At 40.2% G+C, this 25,093-nt stretch overlaps 1 protein-coding gene across 6 annotated transcripts in view; it reads left to right on the top strand.

The window, feature by feature from the left end:
- Positions 1-24,855, top strand: part of LOC120721747 (sodium/potassium/calcium exchanger 2-like) — a 44,228-nt gene extending 19,373 nt beyond the window's left edge. Inside the window, exons 3-12 of one of the 6 annotated variants that reach the window (XM_040012258.1) lie at positions 1,314-1,352; positions 2,463-2,571; positions 5,411-5,425; positions 10,613-10,663; positions 14,981-15,079; positions 18,036-18,118; positions 23,207-23,341; positions 23,432-23,521; positions 23,836-24,002; positions 24,490-24,855. In XM_040012258.1, coding sequence (XP_039868192.1) covers positions 1,314-1,352; positions 2,463-2,571; positions 5,411-5,425; positions 10,613-10,663; positions 14,981-15,079; positions 18,036-18,118; positions 23,207-23,341; positions 23,432-23,521; positions 23,836-24,002; positions 24,490-24,739 — 1,038 coding nt within the window. In that variant the 3' untranslated portion in view covers positions 24,740-24,855. Of the gene's footprint in view, positions 1-1,304; positions 1,353-2,462; positions 2,572-5,410; positions 5,426-10,612; positions 10,664-14,980; positions 15,080-18,035; positions 18,119-23,206; positions 23,342-23,431; positions 23,522-23,835; positions 24,003-24,489 lie in introns of all 6 variants that reach the window. The other 5 variants (XM_040012257.1, XM_040012260.1, XM_040012259.1 and 2 more) reach the window with 5 other exon arrangements.
- The last annotated feature ends 238 nt before the right edge of the window (positions 24,856-25,093 follow it).

Raw genomic sequence — 25,093 nt, 5'->3', positions numbered from 1 at the left:
ACTGGAAAACTTTGAAACTGGTACATTATTTGGAAACCATTATCATCTCTGATTTCCAGTCTACAGGCAATAGATAACCAGGTTTAAATTGATCTTTACCTTTACCTATACAAGTAAACCCATGTCTCAACATTTTAATAGTTTTTTATGGCTATAGTCTAAGTACCGGTATGTGCAGGCAATATATGTCTTCGTTTTAATTTTGATGTCTTATTTCTGAACAATCATGGCGACGAAATAACTGAGGCAAAGTTATTCGTTTTTTTTCTTTTGCCATGAGTGAGTGAGTGTGTGTCTAGGTCCGCCAAACCTTATATAAGAGGTCTGTCTGCACCAAAAATACCTCTCGTCTGGACCACAGAATGTATATAAAAGATGGGCATAGCTTCTGGGTAAGAAGCCAATGCAGAAATGCCATAAACTGACATTTTTTTTCTAATGTTTGAGTACGAAAGAGGTCTGGTTGTGTATCTATACGTTCCTCATTTCATTTGACTGTGGCGACAGTAAAAACGGTCCTGATGAGTTTACAGCCTAGATTGTTAAATTTGTAGTATCGTTAAAAAAAAAAAAAAAAAATTCGTCATAAAGGAGGGTGATGCACGTGTTCCACAAATCGCTAACCTACGAGTTGGCTCTTTGGTCAGATCTGCTCCTTGTTTGACAAAACGCAACGACCCGTACAGCAAAAACAGTCAGCCTGTGGCTTCACAACAGGCCTGCGGATGACATCATGGTTGCTATGTCCATCTTTTATCTACTTAAGTGCTGATTGGGCAGCACTGTGTACTCCACCACCTCCATCTTTGTTGTTGTTTTATTTTACATTTATTTGTTTAAGAAATTGCTTTTAAAGTTCAATACATGCGAGTAACCGCATTTAATAATCTCAGTATTAAACAACCATTTTGCCATAGCAAGCCACCTTAACTCTTCGCCTATACTTTCACATAGCAACAAGAAGCGCCTTAAATTCTGATGCGAGTTGACAGCCTTGACTTAAATGACTCAAATCGAAATGACATATTTGAGTGTATTTCAAGGAAATTTAAGTCGACACGTTCTAATCCTGCTCAGCTTGTGACTGACACAGTAGGCAGGCACAGCAGTGGGGAGGAATCTGTCCCTCAAGTCTTGTCCACTTGCATCACAGTCAGTCGTCACCGTCACTGTTACTGTGCCGTAATGTCTTTCTCTACTGTCTCGTCGTCTTGTCTCTGTGGTTGTGTGAGGCTTGCTTCACATCTGTGTCTTGTTTTCTCTTCCTCTTCCCCCCTTTTATACTTCCTCTTCTCTTTGTGTTGGATGAGAAGGCAAGTCCTGGGGCGCCAGAGGATGACGGCAAGTTGTCGGTAGGTCCTGTCTGATTGACACTCCCCCGTCTTCTTCTGTGTTTGTCCCCGTTTCTGTGTAGATGTATTAGAGCAACTTCTGTTTCTCCTGCCATACTGTGAAGAAGACATGCACACTGTTATCTCTAACCCTCAGCCTCCCTCTGTGCCGAGAGTAGCTCCGTCTGTTTCCCAAAGCACTTCCTTTGCAACAGTTGCATTTGTGCGCAGCATGTAAAAGGCAATCGAGGAGGAAGCCTGGATTCTGAAAAAACACTTTTAATGCTTACGCAGTTCCAGCAGGTACAAGAGCTTCCATCCCGAATGCAGAGCAAGCAGATAAAACAGCAGACGGACATTCTCTGGTGTCGTACTGAGAATCTACAACTTTCTAACCCTCACACGAGTCGTGCCGTTCCGCTTGTCTCTCTTGCCTCCCGCTCACACCCATGGGAGGCTGTGAATTAGCACCTGACACCTCCTTTGCCTACGCATCACCTCTGATGAGCCAAAGGTGGACACATTCGCAGCAAGCAGCTGTCACCTGCAACGGTGCCTAATTTCCCACAATTCTCAAGTTCCACCTCGGCTGCTGGAGCGACCTTGGCGAGGGTTGTTTTTTTTTGGTTTTTTTCTTCCGCAAAAGGAACTTAAAAAAATGCCACACTAAGTGTAAATGCCTGTGACAAGCCCACGAAGCTTATATTTTTAAGAAGCTGTAGTACTTTATGATTTTTTTTTTTTTTTTAAACTCGCTTGCAGGTTCTGCTTAGGGTTTTTTTATGTAAAAGAGGATTAGGGAATCATATTCCAACTGGAAGCGTAATTGAAGGTGGTAGCACATCATATGCTCATGGACAAACATTGCAGTGATACGAATCCTTCTTTCTGTAATTAAAATGCTGTGGATTTCACAACAGTTAAAGCACCAAGTCCCTAGAATGATCTTCCCTCTAATGTAAAAATGAAAAAGCCTACAAAACAGCATGGTTTTCCCACATTTAGCTCAATACTCTTGGATTAGAAATGGCTTTAGAGGAGTGCTCGCATTAAGGACATTTACTGGATACTGAAAGATTCCCATCCCCAGCAGTAGCAGAATATTTGACTGACGCTTGTCTCCCCTCACAGGCGCGGCCTCGCCTTCAAAGGGGAGGTAGTTCTGCCTCGCTGCACAACAGCTTGATGCGGAACAGCATTTTCCAGCTGATGATCCACACGCTGGACCCTTTAAGTGAAGGTAAACTGCACACAAAAAGAAGGTTTTAACACAAAAGACATACAGCACAGATATTCTTTTTTTTTTTAACTGTCCAACATTGTGTATTTCCAGATTGACCGAGCCTGGATCTTGTCTTCATTCTTGTCTTTAACTCTTAAAATTGTATTTTGAGATGTGTCAGAAGTGGATTAACTAAAAACATGTAATTCCTTCCACAGGAAGAGTGCTGTTGAGCTCACATTTTCTTAACCAATGAATAACATAACAGTGTTATGATGAAAATGTTGGCTTTTATCTATTCACAAGCTCCCCGCGTACTTCTTTAAACACAGAAGCTCCACTGTTAACATTGAAAAGTACTTGTACAGTGTTGTTTGTACATTTAAAAAAAAAAAAAAACAAACGGTCCATGTAAGACAAAGTGCACTTGGGGCTGAGGTGAAACACCGTTCTCCTTTAATCCAAGTCCATTAGCTTAGCTAAGAAAAACGTTAAAAAAAGGCGTCAGCGTCAGTGCTCGGCACAGGGGATGAATATGTTAATATGCCGGGTGAGGCGCGGTGTCATTCTCAACCCATCCTGAACGTGATGAAGGAAAAATGTTTATGAAAAGCAAACAGGGAGCAGGGGTTTGAGGAGGGTGACGAATCCTAATCCTTAAAAATGAATATTAATGTTAAATGCTGAATCCATCTTACTAGCCGATGTCATTTTTCCTCATCTTTTTCTTCCACCTTTTTGGTTTTCATGAAAGTTTACATTCAGTTTGGTTTGTTTGGCTGGAAAAAAAGCATCACTGTCAATACACAGTAAAATATCTCATAGGTCCTACAGGAATGTGTGTTAGCACAAAAACAGAATAAATATTTTCCTTCTGGATTGATAGGACTGCATTAGCAATTGGCTGCTCTGTAGTCCAGAGGCATTTCAGCTTTCTCTGAAATGACTTTACTTTGCTTGAAAGCCAAGCTTGGAATGAGTCAGCTCAGGAAAGATTAATAAGCCTTAAAGTGCCCATTAACATGCATCAAATCGCTGTCGTACACCTAACCCAAGGCGTCCTGTCTCTGAGTGTATTCATCATCCTATCGTAGTGATTAATGGTAAATCACAGCCTGAGTGCAAGTCTGTAAGACCACTGTTGTGTATGCATGCATGTATATATGTACATGTTACACATAATCCACCCAGTTGGGTCCTCTTAGTGTCTTTTTCAAGGCATCTGATAGTAGTATTCACTAAGTTAAGCTAAGTTATGCGTGCAAGATATGAACTGAATTCTTTGTTTTCTCTTTGTTTTAACGGATTTATTTATTTGTGTCCAAAATAAGTTCCTATTTGCCAAAAAAAAAAGTTTTTAAAATGGTCAAACCTACTTTAGTATGAAAGCAGCCGAGATGGCAGGACATACCAAATTTGATTGATGAGGTCTTCTGGCAAATTAACGGCTGGAAATTAATTCGCTGAAACAACAGCTACAGTGTGACATGACACAATCAATGAATTCATTATTGTCAAGAACAAAAGCAACACGTTGGGCTTCCGATGATTTGCATGTATTATTTTGAAATTTCCATGTAGCACATCGGAAAGTTTTCCTCGTACTCCAATGGACATGTACCCGTGATAAGTACAGACTTAAGTACATCTGAAAAAGCACTTATCAGAGGCCTCATTTCCTTGGAACGCTTAACAACTTCATTGGCTGCAGGACTGCGAAGGCCCAATCAAGACAGACCCTATTGGGAGATGAGCAAATATGTTCTATAAACATTTACTGGCATCATTAATGCAAAGGAGCGCTTACTGGGTGAGCTTACAGCATAGAGAAAGACGAACAGGTGCATCCATTTTAGTTGGAGGCTTGTGCTGTGTGTCCTTGTGTGCTCTTAGGCATTAAGTGTAGCTCAGCAGGGACGTGGGGAGCTGGCAGGGCTCCTTCCATACATTTTTCATTCGCATTTCTCAAAATAAGTTGTTCAGGCTTCAGTGCTGAAAGGCTCTTGTGCCAGTACTGAGAGCTGGTTAGCTTTTGGTTATTAGAGTTTTAGTGATTTAGAGTTTGTTAGATGTGTGTGTCCGTGTGTGTGTGTGTGTGTGTGTGTGGTCCTTGTATTGCAAACATTGTGGGGACTGAAGTGTTTTTACACATTATGGGGACAAAAAGCAAATAACAGCAACAATATGATATAAATCATATTTTCAAGGGAAGACACATTTAATTTGAGGATATTAGGTTAGAGCTTCCTTTCTTCTGCTCTGTTTTGTCTGTAGTGACCACAAAAAGTAGTTTGAATATAATCTGTGTTGTTTCTTCAGCGTATGCCTTCATTGCAAAGTGCATTTTATATCTAAACATGTAAAACCTAAGATTTTAAATCTATGTGTGGCAATGTATATGTTTCTGTCATATCATGGGGATATGATTATTTACTTTGTTGCCCAGAGTTAGATGAGAATAACTGCACTCATATTTATTTGTTATTAACAGGACATAGCTACACATAGGATAACAGTAACAGTGTTTTTTTTTAGCTATGCTACATGAGCTACATGCTACATGCTACATGAGCTACATGCTACATGAGCTAAGCTAGCATCTCCTTCCTTCTGTCCCTTTTTAATGCTAGTAGTACCTACTTTCTCATCTAACTCTCTGCAAAGACATCCAAAATAAGTTTTGAGTTAATTTAATGCCATGAATGAAGAGCTAATGACATTTAATTTAACACAACCCTTTCTCATCTTGGAAATACCTATCAATGATTAAATGTTCGCTATTGGACTAAATATCACCTGGATTTATCTTGTCTCTGTTTCTGTCTTCTTATTTCTCTTTCGTTTACTGTCCCTTCAGAATTTGCTGACTCTGGTGAGTTACTCCTCTAATTTCTGTATCTCCCCCTGCTCCAAAACAATGTTTGTTCTCATTCCAACAGCCTGGAGGCAACTCTTGTGCCCAGTGTGTCCCTTATGTATACATTTCCTAAGCGCCGATGTGCTGTATGTCAATTCTGTACCGTACCATCCCTGCAGACTCTCTTCTTCAGATATCTCATTCTCTCCTGTGGGTGCTTTTTCCCTGGAAACCCTCTGTTACCATTTCTACATTGTTTTCCCCATCGTCCCTAATCCTCTCTCTCCTCTTATGAACTCCTTTGTGATTTTTAGCTTTATAAGTGCTGTTCTTTGTGAGACACGTTGAGGCCCAAAATAAGTGCTTTGGGTTTTCCTGTCAACATTGTATGTCACTCTAGGTCTGTGAGGCTAAGCAGATATTTAAGCAGACAGAATTTGCTGTGGGAAAGAGACAGAGTAAATGTGTCAGCCTTTTGCTTAGGTCATGAAACGGCCTATCTGGAAGACGGCGAAATGCTGTCAGTTGATTTCTCAGCCCTTTTTATATCCCCGTGGTCAGAATTCTGGTTAAGCTATATGGAGCAATTAACCAGTGGACTGAAAGTGTTTCTTTGTGCAGCCTTTTACAATAAGCTGTGGACAAAAAACTATCAGCATTTAAATTTAGCTTAAAAAACAGCAGCTTTCTTGATGTTGTTGAGGTGAATCTCCTACAGTTTAATAATAGACCTTAGAACGTGCATGTTTTTCATTGCAGGGAACATTGTATTAGTCTGGTACACTTAGTTCTGGGCACAAGGACCAGCATCTTTTTTTCCCATCAGTGTGGAGCTACAAACAATATCACTTAGGAGTGGCATCAAATATTGAACTACTCAGAGAGAATGGGTGGGAGAAGGGAAGAGTGGCTCTAACTCTACTGTCTGAACCCTCAGCAGACTGCTGAAACAAGTTTCCCAAAACAGTACTCAGAATTCAGGCTGCGTGCTTCAGTAAAATGTATCACTCTCAGATCTGAACTGTGGTACTGAGTCTGTGCTTTTCCATAGCTGCAGTTGACCTCAGTAATCTTTGTTAGGTTTTTTTTCCTGAGGTAGACGGGAAGTTTTGCATAGGCTGAGCAAATGACAGACAAACTCACTAAATTTGGGTCAACTAAAAAACAATCATTTCAGCACATAGCCTGTTTTTTCAGTAACCTAGCGAGACCAAAGGGGTTGTTTTCTTTAAAGTTTTAGACGTTGGTATAGAAGAAAATTACCAAAGGTCAACAAATTAGGTCCACGTGTGTGTGTGTTTGTACCGAATTACAGAAAACACCCCTTAAATTACACGAGGGTCTGAATTTTCAGTGCAGTTATTATTAAAACAGCCATTTAGCATGAGGGTTAATCCATTCTTCCAGCAAGCATTTCCAGTTTTCCCCACATAGCTGCCTTGCCTGCCAGCAGTACTGTCTGTGCCGTGACCCAGACCATCGATTACATGGTTCAATAATGCACTCACTGTCACTGACCTACCACCCCTTGGGCAACGGAAATATATTTTCCACATATGCAGATATAGTCTATTGACATTTTGGGTTAGATCTTTTTTTGTATCAACTTAACAATGTTCATAAAACATACATAGCAAAAGAAAATAAGCTGAAATATAAGATGACATGTTAACATATTTACTGTAGAATATAATCAGAAGAGATATTGTTTCATATCCTGCAGGAATGTGAACTCATTTTACATTGTGGGCCACATGCAGCCCACTTAGACCTTACGCCGGCTAGACGAGTGAAACCTCCTTTCTGTCAGTGTAAAGAAGTTTAACTACACATTGAATCCCTGAGATAGCGTCAGGTCAAAAACAAAAGTGCAAATTCAACGGCACATCTCACTTTTTCTACATAATAGAGAAATGCTGCTGGAGTAAATGGAGGAAATAAATGTATAAAATTACACAAAAAAATTCTCTTAGCTAAGTTTTTGTTAATTATCAGAAAATGTCCTCTTTTGGTTTGTTTATTTTATTTTATTTTTTTTACTGTGGACCCACTGTAAAAATGATATATTTCTATAGTTATAGTGAAAAAAGTTTCCTGTCATTTGAATGTTTAGCTATTACTCAGGTACTTTGGTATTGTATGAAAAGCTTTGGGAGGAAAGTCTGTGCAATCCTTCATATTTTCCAGTAGGCCAGTTTGGAGTCTTTGGCGGGCCGATTATGGCCGCCAAGCCTTATGTTTGACACCCCTGATAGATAGTTTGACTTGATTTCTTGCTGGTGCCGTAGGAGCCATAGACATAAAGTTAATGTAATTTAGCTTAGCATAAAAACTGTAACCAAGTAGTTACCGGCCTCTGTTCAAACGTAATCAAATACTACGCATATGTCACACCCCCTCCCATGCCCTCTGATCCACCCCGCACTGGGTGGGTGAAAGAATCAATGCTAAAAGCCTTTTTGCTTTTGCACAGGCTGTGAATTTCCCTGACACTCCAACCCCCAGCAGACAGAGCGGACTTGCACGCACACTCTCACGCATGGCTCACCAGAGGTTTAGAGGTCACACCACAAGGACAAGAGGTCCCTCGGTAAACAACAACAACAAGCCTCGCTCTCTCTATGGAGTTACAGCGGGTGGACCGTGCAGGCAGTGATTGTGTCTGGGGATAATTGCCCTCAGGGCAGCTTTGTAGAGACTGGACGTAGAGTGGTAGTGCACTTCAAACCAAAAATAATATAACGATATGGGATTGAGACGCTTGTCAAGTAGCGCCGCATATGAGCAAGACATTTTGCAATGAAATGTGATTTCATCTCATTAGATTGTGTTTTCATGGCTGCCAAGTCTCACATTTGGCATGAGATTTTCACCATAATCCTCTCACACGCTAGCAGAGTGGTCGCCCACTGTCGGATATTAGTGTGAATGATGTAGGCATGTGGGTGGGAACATATAAAGTGCTTATTGTACTGATGTCTACTACATGGCATACTTGCAAAGTTAGGGTTAACCAAAAGGTTTATATTAACTTATTTAGGAACTAGCCTCTGTTAACAGGCAGACCTGGTCAAAAATATCAACTTAGTACCGTCAGCTGAATCAGATTTTGTGATGGTTCAGGATTCAGGCTGCTTCATGTGCTTCCCAGTCTTTATGTAATCCCAGACTGGCTCCACGATGTGAACATCAGACCTTGTGGTGGCCATGTGCTGCAGGACTCTTTATTTTTGTTGGTGCTGAGAATAGTTTTTTGCAACTGTATGTTTGGGGGTGATATCAGTATAGTACGTAGAATGAATTTGGAACCAGACCAATTTGTTTTGCATGGTGGATAAAAATGTAAAGATCTAGAATATTTCCTCTTATGAGCAATCAAAAGCAAATACTGTGAATGGCTTTATTTAACATTTTACCACCTGACATACAGGTTAAAACACCAGTTGAAATACATGGGTAGAAGAAACAAGGAAGGGGAATTTAAAAGTCTGGTTGTGAGATTTTGTGAAGATGTAAAAGTATATAGGAAGATCGGTGCATTGCTAAAAATAAGTAGAAGCGCAGCACCAGTAATCAAGGGATATAGAGGGAGCCTTAGTACCACTAATCAGAGTCTCAGTGGCTTTCTTTCTAAAAAAAAAACTTGAACAGTCTAGCTCTGAAGATCAAGGCAATTGCTTCATATTTGGCAAAGGAATTCTGAGTTTGCTGGAAATCAGAGTTTCTGTGAAAGCTTACACAATCAGAAGGCAACTGCTGATTAACAATACTTACTTTTTGGCAGAAAACTATGAGATCGAACTTTGATAAATATCCTTAAAAGAAGAAGCCTGTTGAATATCGGGAAGACATGCTCCGGTAAGATGAAAGCAAGATAAACGAGTTCAGCTGAGATGGATTTCGGCACGCTTGGGGGGCCAGGACCACTAACAGTGAATGCATGCTCCCAGTAGTGAAGCATGGAGGTGAGCCTGTGATGATACTTGGCTGCATGAGTGCAAAAAGTGATAAGGAATGACATTTATCAATGCCACCATGAATGTCTGTGGATATGCCAGATTACCTCATAGGATGACTCTCATATTCTTGAAGCCAGGCAGAAGAGGAAAGCATGCCTGGCTTCATTATCAAAAGTTTCTAAAGAAGAACGGAGACTAAGGACAAGTTGGTCTTGCTTGGTGTTAATTGGTTGGTGTTGCTTTTTCTGAATTTGCATGTGGCGCAGAAAGACAAACCCCCATGCAGAGAGAGCTTCTGGAAAATAGTGGCTCATGAATTAAAAAGATATGAATCTTAAAGTCAGTCGGGATAAGCTTCAGTGGCCCCGTGTCCCTGAATTGGACAAGCAGTTAAGAAAGTGGCTAAATGGATGGATGGATTCCATAAATCTCAGTAATGTGTGCTGACTTCTGGACCTGTATTGTTAATTCTGGTCAGAAGGGAATATAACTACTGTCTGGAGTTAAGTTAGTTTATCTAGTTAATGTAACATAAACTTACTATTCTATTTAAAGCGAATCATCGCTTCATCGGCCGTTTATTGTTGAAACAGCGTGGGAGGCAGAAGTCTGCGGTCCGGTGTCCTCTGCTCAGCTGCTTCACGTTCAGCTGTTGCTGCAGGTTTGAATTCCCAGCTAATTCATCATGCCGATGTGCTGACTGTCTATTTACTGTAGCATGGAAGAACTGCAGCAGTAAGGGAATCAAATTAATTGTTCGGGTTTCATTGTGGGAATAAAATGCCGAATCATCAAGCCCCTGAATAAGCTTGTGCGCAGAGGAGAGGAGGACTCATCATTTTGTTGCATGTTGACCCAGTATATTCTCTTCCGACTGTCCTCTTCTGTTTGTTTTCAATATATCTTTTTATGAACCTCTGATCATTTTTTTTTAATGGTGGTATACTGATTGCCCCTTCCCCCTCCCTTTACCGTTGGCAGGCTCTTTATCAGACTGAGTTGCTGAAAGACTCTTGATGTTTTGTATTTGCAGTTGAGTCCTTGCTTTGTCTTTGCACTTATGCAGTGATGAGTTGGGGAGATTTTGTCTCTCTGTATGTGACTTCTTGTGCTTCTTGTGTGACTCTGTACAGAATGTGATGTGAGTAGAACCAGCAGATCTGTCTTGTTCTGTCATGTTCACTCTTTTCCTTTTCTCTGTGTGTTTGTTGCCTTACCCTTGTCTTTTGCTGTGATGTTGTAGAGCTTGGGACTTATGGGAAACTAAAATATTATCACTCAATGACTGAGGAAGGTAAGCCTGAAAGTTTTCATTACTTGATTCTTTGAGACAGCTTCTATCATCCCTCTTGTTTTTATACTCCTCCATCTTGATCACGAAGCAGCACATCCAGCCCCATTTTTTTTTTTTTTTTTTTTTTTTTTGCCTGTGATACACAGTTTGCATAATTTTGCTTTAAGTTGATAATCTCGCTGAGATTTCACTGGCATAAGTGCAAATCATAGTAGCCATGCCATTTTTTTTAATTGTACTTTTTGTTCCCATTTTTGGTTTTTGGCATATTTTTATATTTTTTCCCCTACGAATATGTACATACATATTGTGTGTTACTGTGTGTAGTGTTATTATGACATTTTATTTATTAGGTATTTTCTGAAAATTTCTAAATTTGCTTCTTTTGTTTGACGTTGTGTAAATTAAGACATGCATAATGCAAGCTGGTTTAACTACAAACGCACACTTACACGGCCAATATTGCATTCAGAAAACACACAAGGTCTTTTTAACGTTTTCTCGTCTTCGCTTGTTTTTCCCTGTTACCCATCTGCGTCTCTGAGCAATACAGCACATCATCCATTCCCCAGCACTTACTTCGAGGTTACACTTGCACCAGAAGCAACGTTTCTGAATTTGGCAAACTAGAGTGACTAATCCACCCAGTGGTTGTGTAACAGGCAGAAATGACAACGTTTTTTTTAACCCACACTTCACAAACTGGTCTTTTTGTTGTTCAATATTTTTTAAGTTAAAGAATTTAACTAAACATTAACTGTGTTTTTTTTTTTTTTTTTAATTCCTTTAAGATAGCAATACATACATTTCCTATACATAGCAATCACATATTTATAATTTGGGTGGAGTGTTATTTTTGATATTTGTGCTTTTATGCTAAAACAAAGTGACAGAAAAACACATTTTTAAAATTTGCGTTAAAAAAAATCAAAAAATGTAACCATATTAAGTAAAAGCTCTGTTTCCAAATAACAATAAATAAGGTGGAAATGGCAAAAAATTGTCATAAACTGCATTTGGTGGCTTTACTTTTAAAAGCAATTTATTAGTTTTGAATATCACTGTCATTAAAGGGTAATGCGTTGCGTTACAATGTTAGCTGCTGAGGAAATTCATGTTTTACAGTTATTTTATCTTACCAGATTTAACTTTATAGTAATCTCGAGTAAGCTGGTTATGTTGTCCAGTTTAACCTCTGAGTGTACTAACTTTACCTCATGGTGAGTTCATGGTGACAACAAGCTTGTTAATTTTCCTCATCACAGCTAACTAAAATCTTTCCACTTCAGAGCTGTAGCACTTGCATATTCCTCCTCCTCAACATCGCCTCGCCACCTTTGTAACTAGTTGAGCTTAGACCTCAATCACTCAGGCCTAGAGACCTTTCAACAACCTTGTGGCATCCACTAGTTGCAAGGGGAAATTATGTATTTCCTGTGAAATTGATTCACAAAACCACATTGGAGCAGGGTCTAGAGATCTTAATTGAAACTCTGTAAACCACCAGTCACTAGAAAAAAGTGTGTATTCCACAACCAGCGGGTGTGAAACTGATTGCAAAGAGATTTGCTATGCTACACTAAAAACGTCTTTGTGATTGCTTTGGTTGCTAGTAGGTTTCCAGGGTGAGAAGAAGTTTCCATGGAAGACGCCAAACTGCCTGCAGATACTTGCAAACTACTTGCTAAGCTGTAGTGAAACTGAAAAATGTGATGCAAAGTCGCCTTTTGAAATTGTTTGTGGTTGACGTTTTAAGGCAAAGCTTTTACTTTGAAGGTGAATGTTTTTCATTTTCGGTTTATTTGCAGCTTTGAGAGTAAATGTCAAGTTTTTGCAGACATGTCGACGTCTTCCACACAAACTGTGAGCGACTGCGCCAGTCTGATTCTGACCAAGCCAATCATGAGAAGGTTTTTTTGTTTTCAGCTCCCTGTTTTTGAGTGGCGACAGCCACCAGCCTCCAACAACCGCTTTCCTGCAACTTGGGGAATACACATTTTCTGAAGTGACCAGAGGTTGCCATGAGGTCACTGACTGGTCTCTACGCCTGTGTGTCTGAGGCCTGGAGGTGCTTTTTCAATATCTAAAAATTATAACCATGACACTAATTAAAACACATCTTCCCACAAAATAAATCCTGCCACCTTTGCCATATCACTAACTGAGCTTAACATGCACACTTACACAGCTTGAAGATTGAACGCCTTCTACTAGTACATGCAACATACTTCAAGGAGTGGAAAGGCAAAAGAAATGGTGTGATGTCATCAGACAACAAAAGACACGACGGTATATGGTAACTGATTGCTCATTCGAATAATTAACCAATTAGCTGATCCACTTAATTGCTTTAATTTGCACATTCGTTAAAACAAACAAACAAACAAACAAATAAAGAATCAGAACACCTAAACAAGTTTCTTTATACTTTGTTACAATACCAGTGATAACTGAGAGAAATAAATGGCTAGATTCCTGCTAAAGCTAACTTGCTGAGGTGATCTCAGATTCTGTGGATTATGTATCTAAAATGATAAACTTCCTTCTTCTTGCAGCTTCTGTAGTAACGGCTCTTTGCTTTCACAGGTCTTTATCAAAGTATGTTCAAAGTTAGATCTGAAACATGACGCTAGTGTGGGGTTTTTTTTTTTTTTTTGTTGTTGTTTTTTTTTTTTTTTTTTAAAAGCATTTCTTTTCCATACCTACAGCAGAAAGCACAACCCTGTCAGTTTTATGCCCAAGTAACAAGATGATGATCTCAGATTCCCCCATCCATAAATAAACACCCACTTATCCATGAATAAACACGCACAAACACACACTCGCTAAGACAACTAACTGACAATGACCGCCTAAGGTGAGTGTCGTCAAGACAGAGGAATGTGTGATTCTGTCTTGTGAAAGTCGGGAGTGTATGTGTGTGTATTTGTGTGCATGTGTGTGGAGGAAGGGCAGGGAGGGGCTGAGCGTTGCCAAACAACAAAAAGACAAAGTGAGAGAAAGATGGTGTTTGCCAAAGACGAATGAGTGAGAAAATCCGAGGTGATAGAGAAATGTAGAGTGAGACAGAGGAGGCATGAAGGCGGCCGACGGTGACTTGGGGTGGTTAATGATTTTGCCAGAAGGTCACAGACAGCGTTCACATGGCTGGGCGGAGTATTCGTATTGACGCATCACTGTGTCAAGCACTGACGAATCAGCCATGCATTTGTAAAATGAAACAAAAAAAATCTTTTGCATTGATTGCAGCCGGGTGATTTGGATGAGGCAGGAGAAAAGGGAAGGATTGACACGCACAGTTAAATTAAGCACGGATGCACGACAGCACAACGATTAATGATGCGCAGGAGGGCTCGCACAGAAAGTACGTGCTGCATAGGATAAAATCTCTTATATTACAGGCTGGTTTAAAAAAAAAATACTGAGAGCAACCACTACTGCTGAACTCTGACCTGGAATCTGCACAACTTGGTGCTGGAATCGTATTTCTCCTTGTTTCTAGGCTATATTTGTGGTCTTTTGGGGGGATTTCAGGCTGTAGGGATTTTATCAAAACTATATTGCTCCTCAGTTATTGCTAGTGATTAAAATCGCCTTGGATGAGCCATTATTTACAATATCAAGAATGCACACAAATTATATGAGCCACAAGGTTTCAATCCAGTCCACTGCATCACACCGTTACAAAATGGTTTCACAGAATCAATTAATGTTATCTACAAACTAATACGTACCAGCAGTTTTAGAAACATCTGTTCAAATTCTCTACATTTATAGTTATGATAATTTTTTTGTCTTGGAGTAAGAGATTAGCTGTGATAATGATCAAATTAGTTGCTTCCTGGATTAAAAATTTGAACACAGCCTCTCGAATCTTTAAATTTGTGATTTGTGACATGCCGTCCCGAACTTTTGTTTGCTTTTAAGTTCCCTGCTAGCCTCTGGCATCTCTTGTGACTTTTTGATCTGAAATGAGAACCGAACAAGACCAGGACTTAATCTGAGCTCCAGAAGGCAGATCTTTTCACAAGAGATTCTCTCTGCTTCGCCTCCGCCAAGGACCAGGACATTGCAGGATCATCAGTATATGATATGCTATGTCATATTGACTATGTGTTCTTGCAACTGCAGTTTTGTGTAAAGCCGCCACCCTGTTTGTTCTGTGCTTTTGAAACGCGACCCATCTGGGGTCGAAGGTGACAACGAAGGAGCGCTGACTGGGACGAGGCCGAAAGGCTTTGTGGATGCTACGGTACGCGGCGCTTTGGTCCGAATTTGACCAGTGTTGCGTTTTCTCTTTTCGTTTCCTCTTTGCAGGTAAATTTCGAGAGAAGGCGTCTATTCTGCACAAGATTGCTAAAAAGAAATGCCAAGTGGAGGATAGTGAAAAGGCCAATGGAGTAGCGAGTCGTTCAGGTAAATAAAACTTTAATATCCTTTAGATCTTATTGCAGTAGTATGAAATCATAGGAAATACCTTTGTTTATTTTCTGGCTCAAAATTGTCTGTACAATAAAAAAATGTCAGTCTTTATGTCGGTCTGATATTTCCCAAAATGTCTCTTTTCTTTGGAAGACCTTTCCTTTCCAAGGAAGACCTTGGAAGACCATTTCCAAAGGATCCCATGAATCAGGATCTTAACTCAAGCGATGAACTAGTATTGTGTCTACACATAAGACAAAGAAACAATTTTACATTGTCTTTAGATACTTTGTTACTAACAACCTGTCACAAAAACACATGATTTATTCCCTTTTTCTCTAACAGTATCTACTAAAATGCCAAAGATAACACAGTTTTACAGCAATAAAATTGTATTTTTGCACCATCAAGGTGAATTGCAAAGAGCTGTTAGCTTAAACTTGATATATCTGAACATGGTGGAAAGCGTGTCCTTTAAAAGAATTTGAGAAACCTGGGCAGATGGAGGACAAACGAAGTGAAAGGCCTACAAATACCATCAGCCGCAGATCAACAGTATTTGAAAGTCATGTCTTAAAGAAATGGGAAAAATCAATTGACCTGTCTACTGTTCACTGAAGCCTTATCAGAAATGGCGTAAGTGGAAGGGTGGCTGTCAAAAAGCCATACTTAAGGAAGGGAAATGATGAGAAAAGGCTGAGATAAGCAAAACTACTCAAGAACTGGACTCAACATCTGTGGCAACAGGTCAGGATTTCAAGAGAAAGCTACGACAGGGAGTGTAACGGCTGTCTGTAAAACACGGTGGAGGCTCTGTCATGGTTTGAAGTTCCATTTCAGTCAGTGGTGTTGGGGATCTTGTCAAAATTTATGGAATTTTGAACAAAAAAGAATATTAATCCACCATGAAATTCCATGTGGAACGATTATTCAGAATGACTTTGATCCCAAACATGCTGTCAGTGCAGTAAAGGCATGCCTTGGTGGAAAAACATAGCGATGAATAGGTCCGCACTGTCCATTCTGACCGCTGATCAGCTTTGGCCTCTCACGACCTTCAAGGAGAAGCGGGTATCGCTAGAATAACAGAGCTCATGTGCGGTAGTTATTAGATTCCCCACTGAAACGATCATCTGTTGTTAAACAAACACGACATGATCAAGAGCAGCCAAATTGATTGCAAGTGTTGTCTTCAAGCAGTATTTAATCAATCACAGTCACTGCCAAGAGTAATTTATGTGTTTTTCACTTCAAAGAGCGCTGGACCAAACAACAAACAGGAGGCCATAGGAAACACTTTCATGGCCACAATGGAGGCAAAGCAGGAGAATCAAAGCGAGACATAGCTGATGATCAACAAGGCAAAATTATGCTAACCGCACCACATTAACATATTACCCTCTTGATCAAAGTGCTCGACTGGTGGTCACCACAGCTAACTTCACTTTTTAGGTTGTTGCAAAAGAATATTTACTGTGACTCAGTCCAGGTATCACATTTTTAGTTGTAATATTGCCACATCTGAGCGAGCAAGGTAGGGAGGGAGGTCATGTGGTGGACCAAAGTGGTATCGAGGCACATTATCTGTCTGAGAATCTGCTAATTGTATCACAACCATACTTGGATTAAAGCAATTTCCACAGCAATTATAGTTTAATCATCTGATTACATGGCTTTCGGCTCTTTGTATTTTAATAAGGGTAAGTTAAGTAAGTCGGGCCTCAATTGAAATGGATTTAAAGCAGCCACTAGCATTTGATAAGGTGAGATAGTGTTAGCCTCAGACATGCACATGTATGTTCACACACATGGGGGTGCCTTGATGTACTTTTTGCCATTATTTCTGTTGTTACAACATTTTTTCTTTTAATAAATATATGACATTTATGTCTAACTTTCCAGCAGTTCCATAAATGTGTTTTTCTTCTGACTACAAAACAGAAATCTGAAAGAAGCAAATAAGGGTTGAAACAGATGTTGGTACTGAAATGCTAAGTCGGTTACTTGATTGAAATAAACGGTAGTTATTTGGCAAAAAGACGACCTGGAATAAAAAGGTGTTATTAAAAGTTCAACAACTTTTTGGGCATAAAAAGCAGAAACGACTGCTGTCCCCTTCATGGTCATCTTCTTGTGCAGCTCTGCACTAGTACATGGAAACTTCCCTGGAGGATGCATTCACACCACTTGCACATGAGCATTTGCAATTTCACTGCTTGCATGAAGAGCAAATATCAACTGTAGTGTTACAGCGTTCTAAATTTCAATATGAGAAACTGTGGCTATGAAATCAGAGTCTGTAGCTAAGACTGAGAGACCCGATAACTCTTCCATTGAAAATGTTGCAATGTTCATGTCAGGTGGTGGCAGATCAGGTCATGAAGTTCAGGTGATACAGAAGCATACGTGCATGTTGGGAATGGTGCTTCTAGAGAGCAATCTAAACAGAGCAGGAACATTAGGTGTGTCTTTGAGGGAGTTTCAGTCAAATTTAAATCTGGAAAAACAGGTTTTTGTTTTTTTTACAGGTGCAGTCGTAGAACATTTTGATCACACCACATAATTTACTTAACTAAACAACAGTTTTCTGTTTAATCAGGCCTTCTGCTGACATTTTCTGTTGTTCTTTATACGTTTCATTTATTTTTGTTCTATTTTAACAGGGTTCTCTATGATATTATAATTGTGTTGTAGTTGTTTTACAGCACTTTGTGACTTTTATGTCTAAGAGAAAGGGCTATATAAACAACTTTACTTACTTTATTTACCACAATGTGAGGATTCCCTAATAATTAAAAAAGGAGCTGAATCATTTTATCTGGATAGAATTGCTATGCAGAAATGATTCGTCCACTTTTCTTCACACCATAAAAACGAACACTTTGTCTTTCAGAGTTGTCAAAAACAAATTCATTATTATTATTATATTAATTCATTATTTTTCCTGCAGATAAGAACCTTCCTAACAGCTCCAGTGTGGAAGTGGAGGTGACCCCACCTATGAATGGAACAGCAGGGCAAGAGGGGGAGACGGTAAGAAATGAAAGGGCACTCACAAATCGCAGTATGTGGAAAATCTATTTATACCAGTTCGTCGCCTGTCCACCTAACTGGGTGAGAAGGCAACGAAACTGTGAGACAAACATCAAAGTAAGAGAGGCATTTATGAATATTTTATGCCTCTCATCTGTGTCTGTGTTCCACCTTGAGTGTGATTGATGCAAAGGTTGCACCAACTATGGCACAGGTCACTACTGCTGATAATTTCCCAGCATGCACTCGGGCAAGTTCCTCCATCTTCAGCCAGACCTGCCAAAGACCCGCCTCCTCCCTCTGAGTTCTGTAATCACACTCCTCACTCACCTGCTGCTCCCCGCCGCTGGATGCTCGAAACAAACACACTCGCACACGTACGTCAACACAAACACACACTCTGTCTTTGACGTGTGGCCAGGCTCAGCGAGTCTCATAACGGCACCTGAACCAGAATCGCTGGCATTAACGACGACGGCGGGATGCAGCAACCCGCCAAGCCAGCAGACGGTCCTGGGGCAACCGGGCAGCCAATCAAAATATGTACACTGAGAGGAGAACAGACAGAGGAGGCGAGGGTGTCGGTCATCCTGCTGGATTTTCAACTTTTAAATTGCTATCAACAAGAGTAATCCCAAAAGCCTGCTAATGTTCCAACTAATGTTCAGCCAGTTTCAGCTGGGTGAACAATAGTGGAAAAAAGTAAAAGGAAAACATAACAGGAACTGTGTGCTAATATATTTAACTCTAAGCTTGATGGAAATCACACAGCTTGTAAGTCTCTTTGGGCAGACGACTTACTACAAGGAGACATTCAACTGATGTTGCTTGTGGTCATTAATTACTGTAATGTGTTTCCTCCAAGTGGAGGACATGCATTAGCCAAAGTGCTTTGGTTGTAATAATCAGTGTTTTGGCTAATCACTCTTCATAAATATATATACAATTGGGGGGAAAAAAGGGGAAAAAATGGGAACGATTTTGTTGATATTCTCACAAACGTCACATGAACAAATTAGCTCCAGTTATCCTTTATTATCCTTTACAATTAATGCATGATATAGAGAGAGTTTTTATTCTGTTAACAATTATGCAGGCTCAGACTGCTTTCTTTCAGAAGCATTTTTTCTTGCCTCAAGCTTCCAGTCCTTTATCCAGTTTATCTCATATCATAGAGATTTGTAAAAGTCTTTCATATTGAAGAAAATTGCATGTATAAGCATGACGAAATTACAGTTTTACTAACATCGTGCTGCGTGTAAAATTTAAAGAAAAGGTAGATAAATATGAAACAAAAAACACTGGCACGTGAAAAGTTTAAAATCTAAGAAGTAACATGTTTTTTTCCTTTTTAAATTCTGGACTTACATTATTAAAAATACAACAGAAGTGTTGGTGCATCAGCGGTAGTTTTGTATTTGAGAGAGTGTATAGTTTAATTTAGGTTATTTAGTTATTTAGTATGAAATGTACATAAAGTTCATTATATAAATATATGTATATATCTGAATGTGATTAATGTTTGGCAGGAAGCAGAACAGCAGGTAGATGGAGTTTAAAAACACCTTTTTTTTTTCAGGTGATGATTCACAAACTTTGAAAGACCTGGATGCTTATTGGCATTCTTGATTCCTACATGCTGTTATTTTTAGATCCTGCACAGTGCACCTGCCTGTGTCAGCCAGGAAGTAGCTGGAAACAGCTCACACCTTCATATTGCCGCCAGAGGCCCCATCACGCTAATTGTTCAATTCCTCCTGGATGTCTTGGCAACCAAGACTGGGGAATAAGGAGATAGTTAAGGTCAAATTAAAATTTGCAGCAGAGTTTTGCACGACTTACTGTCTAAACCCTTGAGAAGCAAGCCAAGAAAAGTAGTCATGTGCTGTAATTTTTCTCTGAGCAGCAGATTTTTCATTTTAAAATCTGCATCTGGTTCTAATTTTGATGGTGACATTAAAGCTATGCCTCACTCAATTGTCTATCTGCAACAACATGTTCTAGATTTTTCTGCTTTCAGTAGCATACATTTTGAATATTTATAAAGCTCCTGTAATCAATTATTTAAATAACATTTGGGAAAACTAAAGAAAATCATAACCACGGGATCTCATGACTCATCCTACGTCTTCTATCACAACTAAAGCGATGTGAAAAAAAACATTGTGTTCAGGAGTTCCTGGGTGGAAGTACCATTCAGTTTGAAGATTTTCTTGCTTTTTCTTTTCCTAAATAGGATGAGAATTTTATATCCAGATGGAGCCTGTGTGTGTGCGTGTGGGGGACAAAAAAAATATTCATGCCATTGCAGCTGTTAGGGCATCTATGAAGATGAATGTTTCATGTGAAGAATGAGACACTGCTGTCAGACAGGCAAATAGTGAATGGAAATGTGTGAAGTTTCAAATCACAGTGTGTGTTTGAGGCTTTCTTTGTGAATTACACATAGCATCTTAGTTTTAAACAGATGGCTGCATTTTGTCAATTCCTGGATACTCAAAGTTGAATCAAGAAAATAATGCAACACTCACAATGGAACACTCTGAACCAAAAACCCAAACCAAAACAACAAATTTAGACATTTCACCACAGATCAGCTGATTTCAACATCGACCCACACCCACGGCGAAGTTGATATCCACGTAAACACCCCAATAACCTATATGGCGTGCAGTTTAGGCTGCTTTAGCCTGAGTGCAGTTGCAGTTGCAAGCTGCTTTGCAACCCGTCTTCACACCAGCTACTCTTTTTTTTAATACTGTGTGTGATTTGACAGATGTCGTATCTGTTGGCAACAATCCCTGCTCTGGCTTTCTGTGCATGCACAAAGCCTAGAGAGGTGTGATCCCAGAACTCACTGCTGATGAAAATAACAATAATCTGTCGACTCTGTGGCTGAGATATATTATTTTACTTGAAGACCAAATTCCTCTGTGTTTTTTTCCATTATTGTACTTGCATTATTTATTAACTGGAGATGCCTCATGGAGGCGAACCTGTCAGATCAGCAGTGTTTTCCTTCTTCTGGTTAAACTAATGCAAACGCACCATTTGCATTTCCAGCCTTGCTGCAGCTGTTCTGCACTTTTTTGACCATTTCAACTATTGTAGCTTTGTTGCCTCACACCGGGTACCAGAGCAAATGCTTCCCTCCAGGAAGAAAGAAAAAAAAAAAAAAAAAAAAGCAAATGTCACGCCTCCCCTCGCAGCTCTGTGGTGTCTGATAAAAGTCAGTGCCTTTAAGCACAGAGTTGGCAGTGTTACCAACTGAGCCACCACAGGGCAGGAAAGGCCCCCAAAGGGGCTGGCATTTAGGAACCAAGTTAGACCAGGGAGCACCAGCTCAATGGGGTACTTTAGCATAGAAAGCAACTAAAGCAAATCATAAATAGTCAAATGCTGGATTCATGGTGAGCAGTGTCATCCAGAAACAGTAGTCTGCATGCAGTCAACATGCCCATGAAAGAGCTGCAGAGCAAAACCGTGTGGAGTGGACTGTCAATATTGTGATTGAACATAAGAAGAAGCTTTTGCTGCGTTTTTGGATTCTGCAGTGAGCCAAAATGACAATCTTTGCATCTTTTAAAAGCAGTGGATTTGGTCCAGAATTGATCTTTGCAAAGCTTCGAGTGTTTTTGTTTTGCTTTTTAGAGCTTTTAAAAGACAACAATGCAGCCATCTGGATATGGAGAGGAGGAGAAATCAGAATGCTGAACATAAGTGATGCAAGCCCTTTTGTTTGGCAGCTCTGATTACCAAGGTTACCAGGCAATACTCAACAGCAGTCGCTGTCACAGCAGGATAAGCTCCATATGATTCATGATTCGTGCAGCAACCATCTTTAAAGATTTCTGCTTCACTGTGGCCTTGTTTAGCTGATCTGATTAAATTTGTTAAGGCCTGAAATGATTTCCTTGAGAAAATTACTACCCAGCGTATCACATCTGTTATCAGCATCTGTTTTACTTTGTTTTTCTGCCCAGTGTATCTTCTGCACCCCTTCACTTCATGTTTTTATACCTATTTATTCTCAAAAGGGCAGGGGATAAATTTTAGATCACTCACATGTTCTAGTCTGGCCTGCGTGCATGGACTTGTTCTCTGCAAGTCCCCTTGGCTCCTTGTCATCTTCTATAATTAGTTGCTAAGGGACCTCGGGATCTTTCTGAATAGAAAAAGCTTAGTTGTTGTGCTATTTAACTATTACCTGGATGTTTAAGTGACAGCCTGTAAGAAGGTAGATAAAATGATGATGTAGTCATCTTTCCTGGAATCTGATTTCATGCGAATCGCAGGGTGCCGTCAACTTTTGTCTCACTTGGCATTCCAGCAGCACGTCCAGTCACACCCTAAGGATCTGCTGATGCAGCCAACATCACCAGTCAGCAGTGATGAGCCCCCGATGACTGCTGACACTCAGCCCTTCAGGTTCAGTGGAGTCTCAGAAATCACAGCCACCTCTCTCTTAAAGTAGACCTGTTATGTGTGTTTTTTTTTTTTTTTTTTTTTTTTTAATTTATGTCATACTCTTACAATTGCAATGGCCAAAGTTTCAAATAATGAGGCCAAGTGCCCACTCTTCAGACTGTTTTCTACTTTATATTTTGAATCAAATCTCTGAGTGTTGCTCTGTATCAAACGAAGCCGGTTTATGAGGGGCAGCCAATCAGAAGAAAAAGAAAGTGGGCTTTCCGGGAGATCACACTGCTTGTTTCAGACAGAGGATGATCCGATGTGGTTGCAACATGGTCCAGTATAAGACATATTGTTTTCAGCTATGAATCATGCAAAACTACCCTGGTAAATTCCCAAAATGAAAAGAGAGACATGGAAATGAGCAGAATGGGTCCCCTTTAAGTCATGGTAGCACACATCCAGTTCCTGCGATTAATCTCTGCTGACTTCTGAATTCCTTCATAACAGCGGTGTTGTCAAACTGATCCCTGCCTCTGTGGGTAGGGAGTATGTGAAGCTAAAAGGGACACTTCCAATGTTTTTATTTTTCAGTTATTCCCTCTTGTTCACCTGATATTGTTTTCAAAATGATAAATTTTGACCAGTATCTCCTTCCCTTTTTTCTGCTCTCAGGCTGAGGATGAAGAAGAAGAGGACCAGCCTCTGAGCCTGTCCTGGCCTGAATCTTGCCGCAAGCGCTTCACCTACCTCCTGATCATGCCTATTGTCCTTCCCCTGTGGCTAACGTTGCCTGACGTCAGGAAAACGGTATGCGACTAAATTCTCCTGAACAAGAATGCCGTGTGCGTGTGTCTGTGTGTACGTGTGCTGCTCAATCCTTCTTTTTTTATTTTCCAGTCATCAAAGAAGTTCTTCCCCATTACATTCCTGGGTGCCATCTGCTGGATTGCAGGATTCTCCTACCTAATGGTGTGGTGGGCCCATCAGGTACACGAGACTCTGTAAAAAGAACTGATGTTATGTGATCATAACAGCAGCCCAAAAGCCTAATGATATAAGAATAATCCTTGCAAAATATATTTTCCTTCATTTCTCATTCTTGACATTTATAATAACCCTCAATTCCCATCCACTCACGCATAATTACAGCTGTCTTGTTTAAAACAAAGATTGTCAGAGATACTTTTATCACCTCCTTCAGCTTCTAAGCACAAGGAAATTAAAAATAGCCAGAACAAAGATTAGTTTTTATTTACCCTAAAGCTTAGCTTTCTTTTTCTTTTTTTTCTTCTTTTTTGCAGGTTGGAGAGACCATTGGGATTACAGAGGAGATTATGGGACTGACTATATTAGCAGCTGGAACCTCTATCCCTGACCTCATCACCAGTGTTATTGTGGCACGCAAGGGGCTGGGTGATATGGCTGTATCCAGCTCTGTAGGCTCCAACATCTTTGACATTACTGTTGGGTATGTTATCCAAGCATGATCTGGGTAGGGATCCGTATGTGATGTTTAGGAGAAGCACAGAGAAAGCAGTACTTTTTGCTCTGACGATGACTCCTCTCAAAGCCTTGAATTGCTGTAGCATCATAAGTAAACTATTACTGGCTCTATGGGCCGGAGTAAGATGGCTTTCAGGCTGTAATGACATTTTTGCAGCGCAATTTTGATTTCCAAAGTCTTTACACAAGATTAGGTTCGGTTTCGTGGCTAAACCTGTATCATTTCTTCTAATAGCAACAAGATAGTAAAGCAAATGTACCGCGTTAGATGTGGCGACCACGTGCATATTTGTTAAGCAGCTTTGACTAAAAAAAGACTAAATTATAAACAGGCATATATCATTTAAAGGGTCAGTTTATCCAGGACATAGACGCGTATCTTCATGCTGTTATCGGCTCTCAGCAGCTCACGTGGTCAGCCTGTAACATATCGTGTGCTTGTGTACTTGCAGACTGCCGCTCCCCTGGCTCCTGTGGTCCCTATTCAAAGGCTTGAGACCGGTGCAAGTCAGCTCCAACGGCCTCTTCTGTGCAATCGTGCTCCTCTTCCTCATGCTCCTCTTCGTCATCATCTCCATCGCCGCCTGCAAGTGGCGCATGAGCAAGCTGCTCGGCTTCATCATGTTCATGTTGTACTTCGTCTTCCTGGTGGTCAGTGTCATGCTAGAGAACAAGGTCATTAGCTGCCCGGTGACTATTTAAGGACCTTTCAGGGACCTACATCCCTCCGTCACCCTCACCACCATAACCATCCTATTTGTCTGCTGTCTGTCTCACCCGACCCTTTGCGATCCTTTACACCGGGAACAAAAGACAAATAAGAAGAACTGTACAAGAGATGAATGAAAACTGTGGGATCTCCCTTTATTTTCAGTGAGCAGGTGGTGGTGGGGAGCGCTTAAACCATTAAGGGACAAGACTACGGCTTGGCTGGTTTAACATAGGCTTAACAAGAGTGGATTTTAAATATGTTGTTATTTTCACTGGCAGGTGAGTAGGGTAGAGGGTTTGGGTGGGTGGGTTATGGGTTTATGCCAAATATAGAAGTATTATGCA

The sequence above is a fragment of the Simochromis diagramma genome, unplaced genomic scaffold (assembly GCF_900408965.1).
Source record: "Simochromis diagramma unplaced genomic scaffold, fSimDia1.1 OVJJ01000604.1, whole genome shotgun sequence".
NCBI lineage: Eukaryota > Metazoa > Chordata > Actinopteri > Cichliformes > Cichlidae > Simochromis > Simochromis diagramma.
The sequence above is the reverse complement of the archived record's forward strand: the minus strand, read 5'-3'. Positions and strand labels throughout refer to the sequence as shown.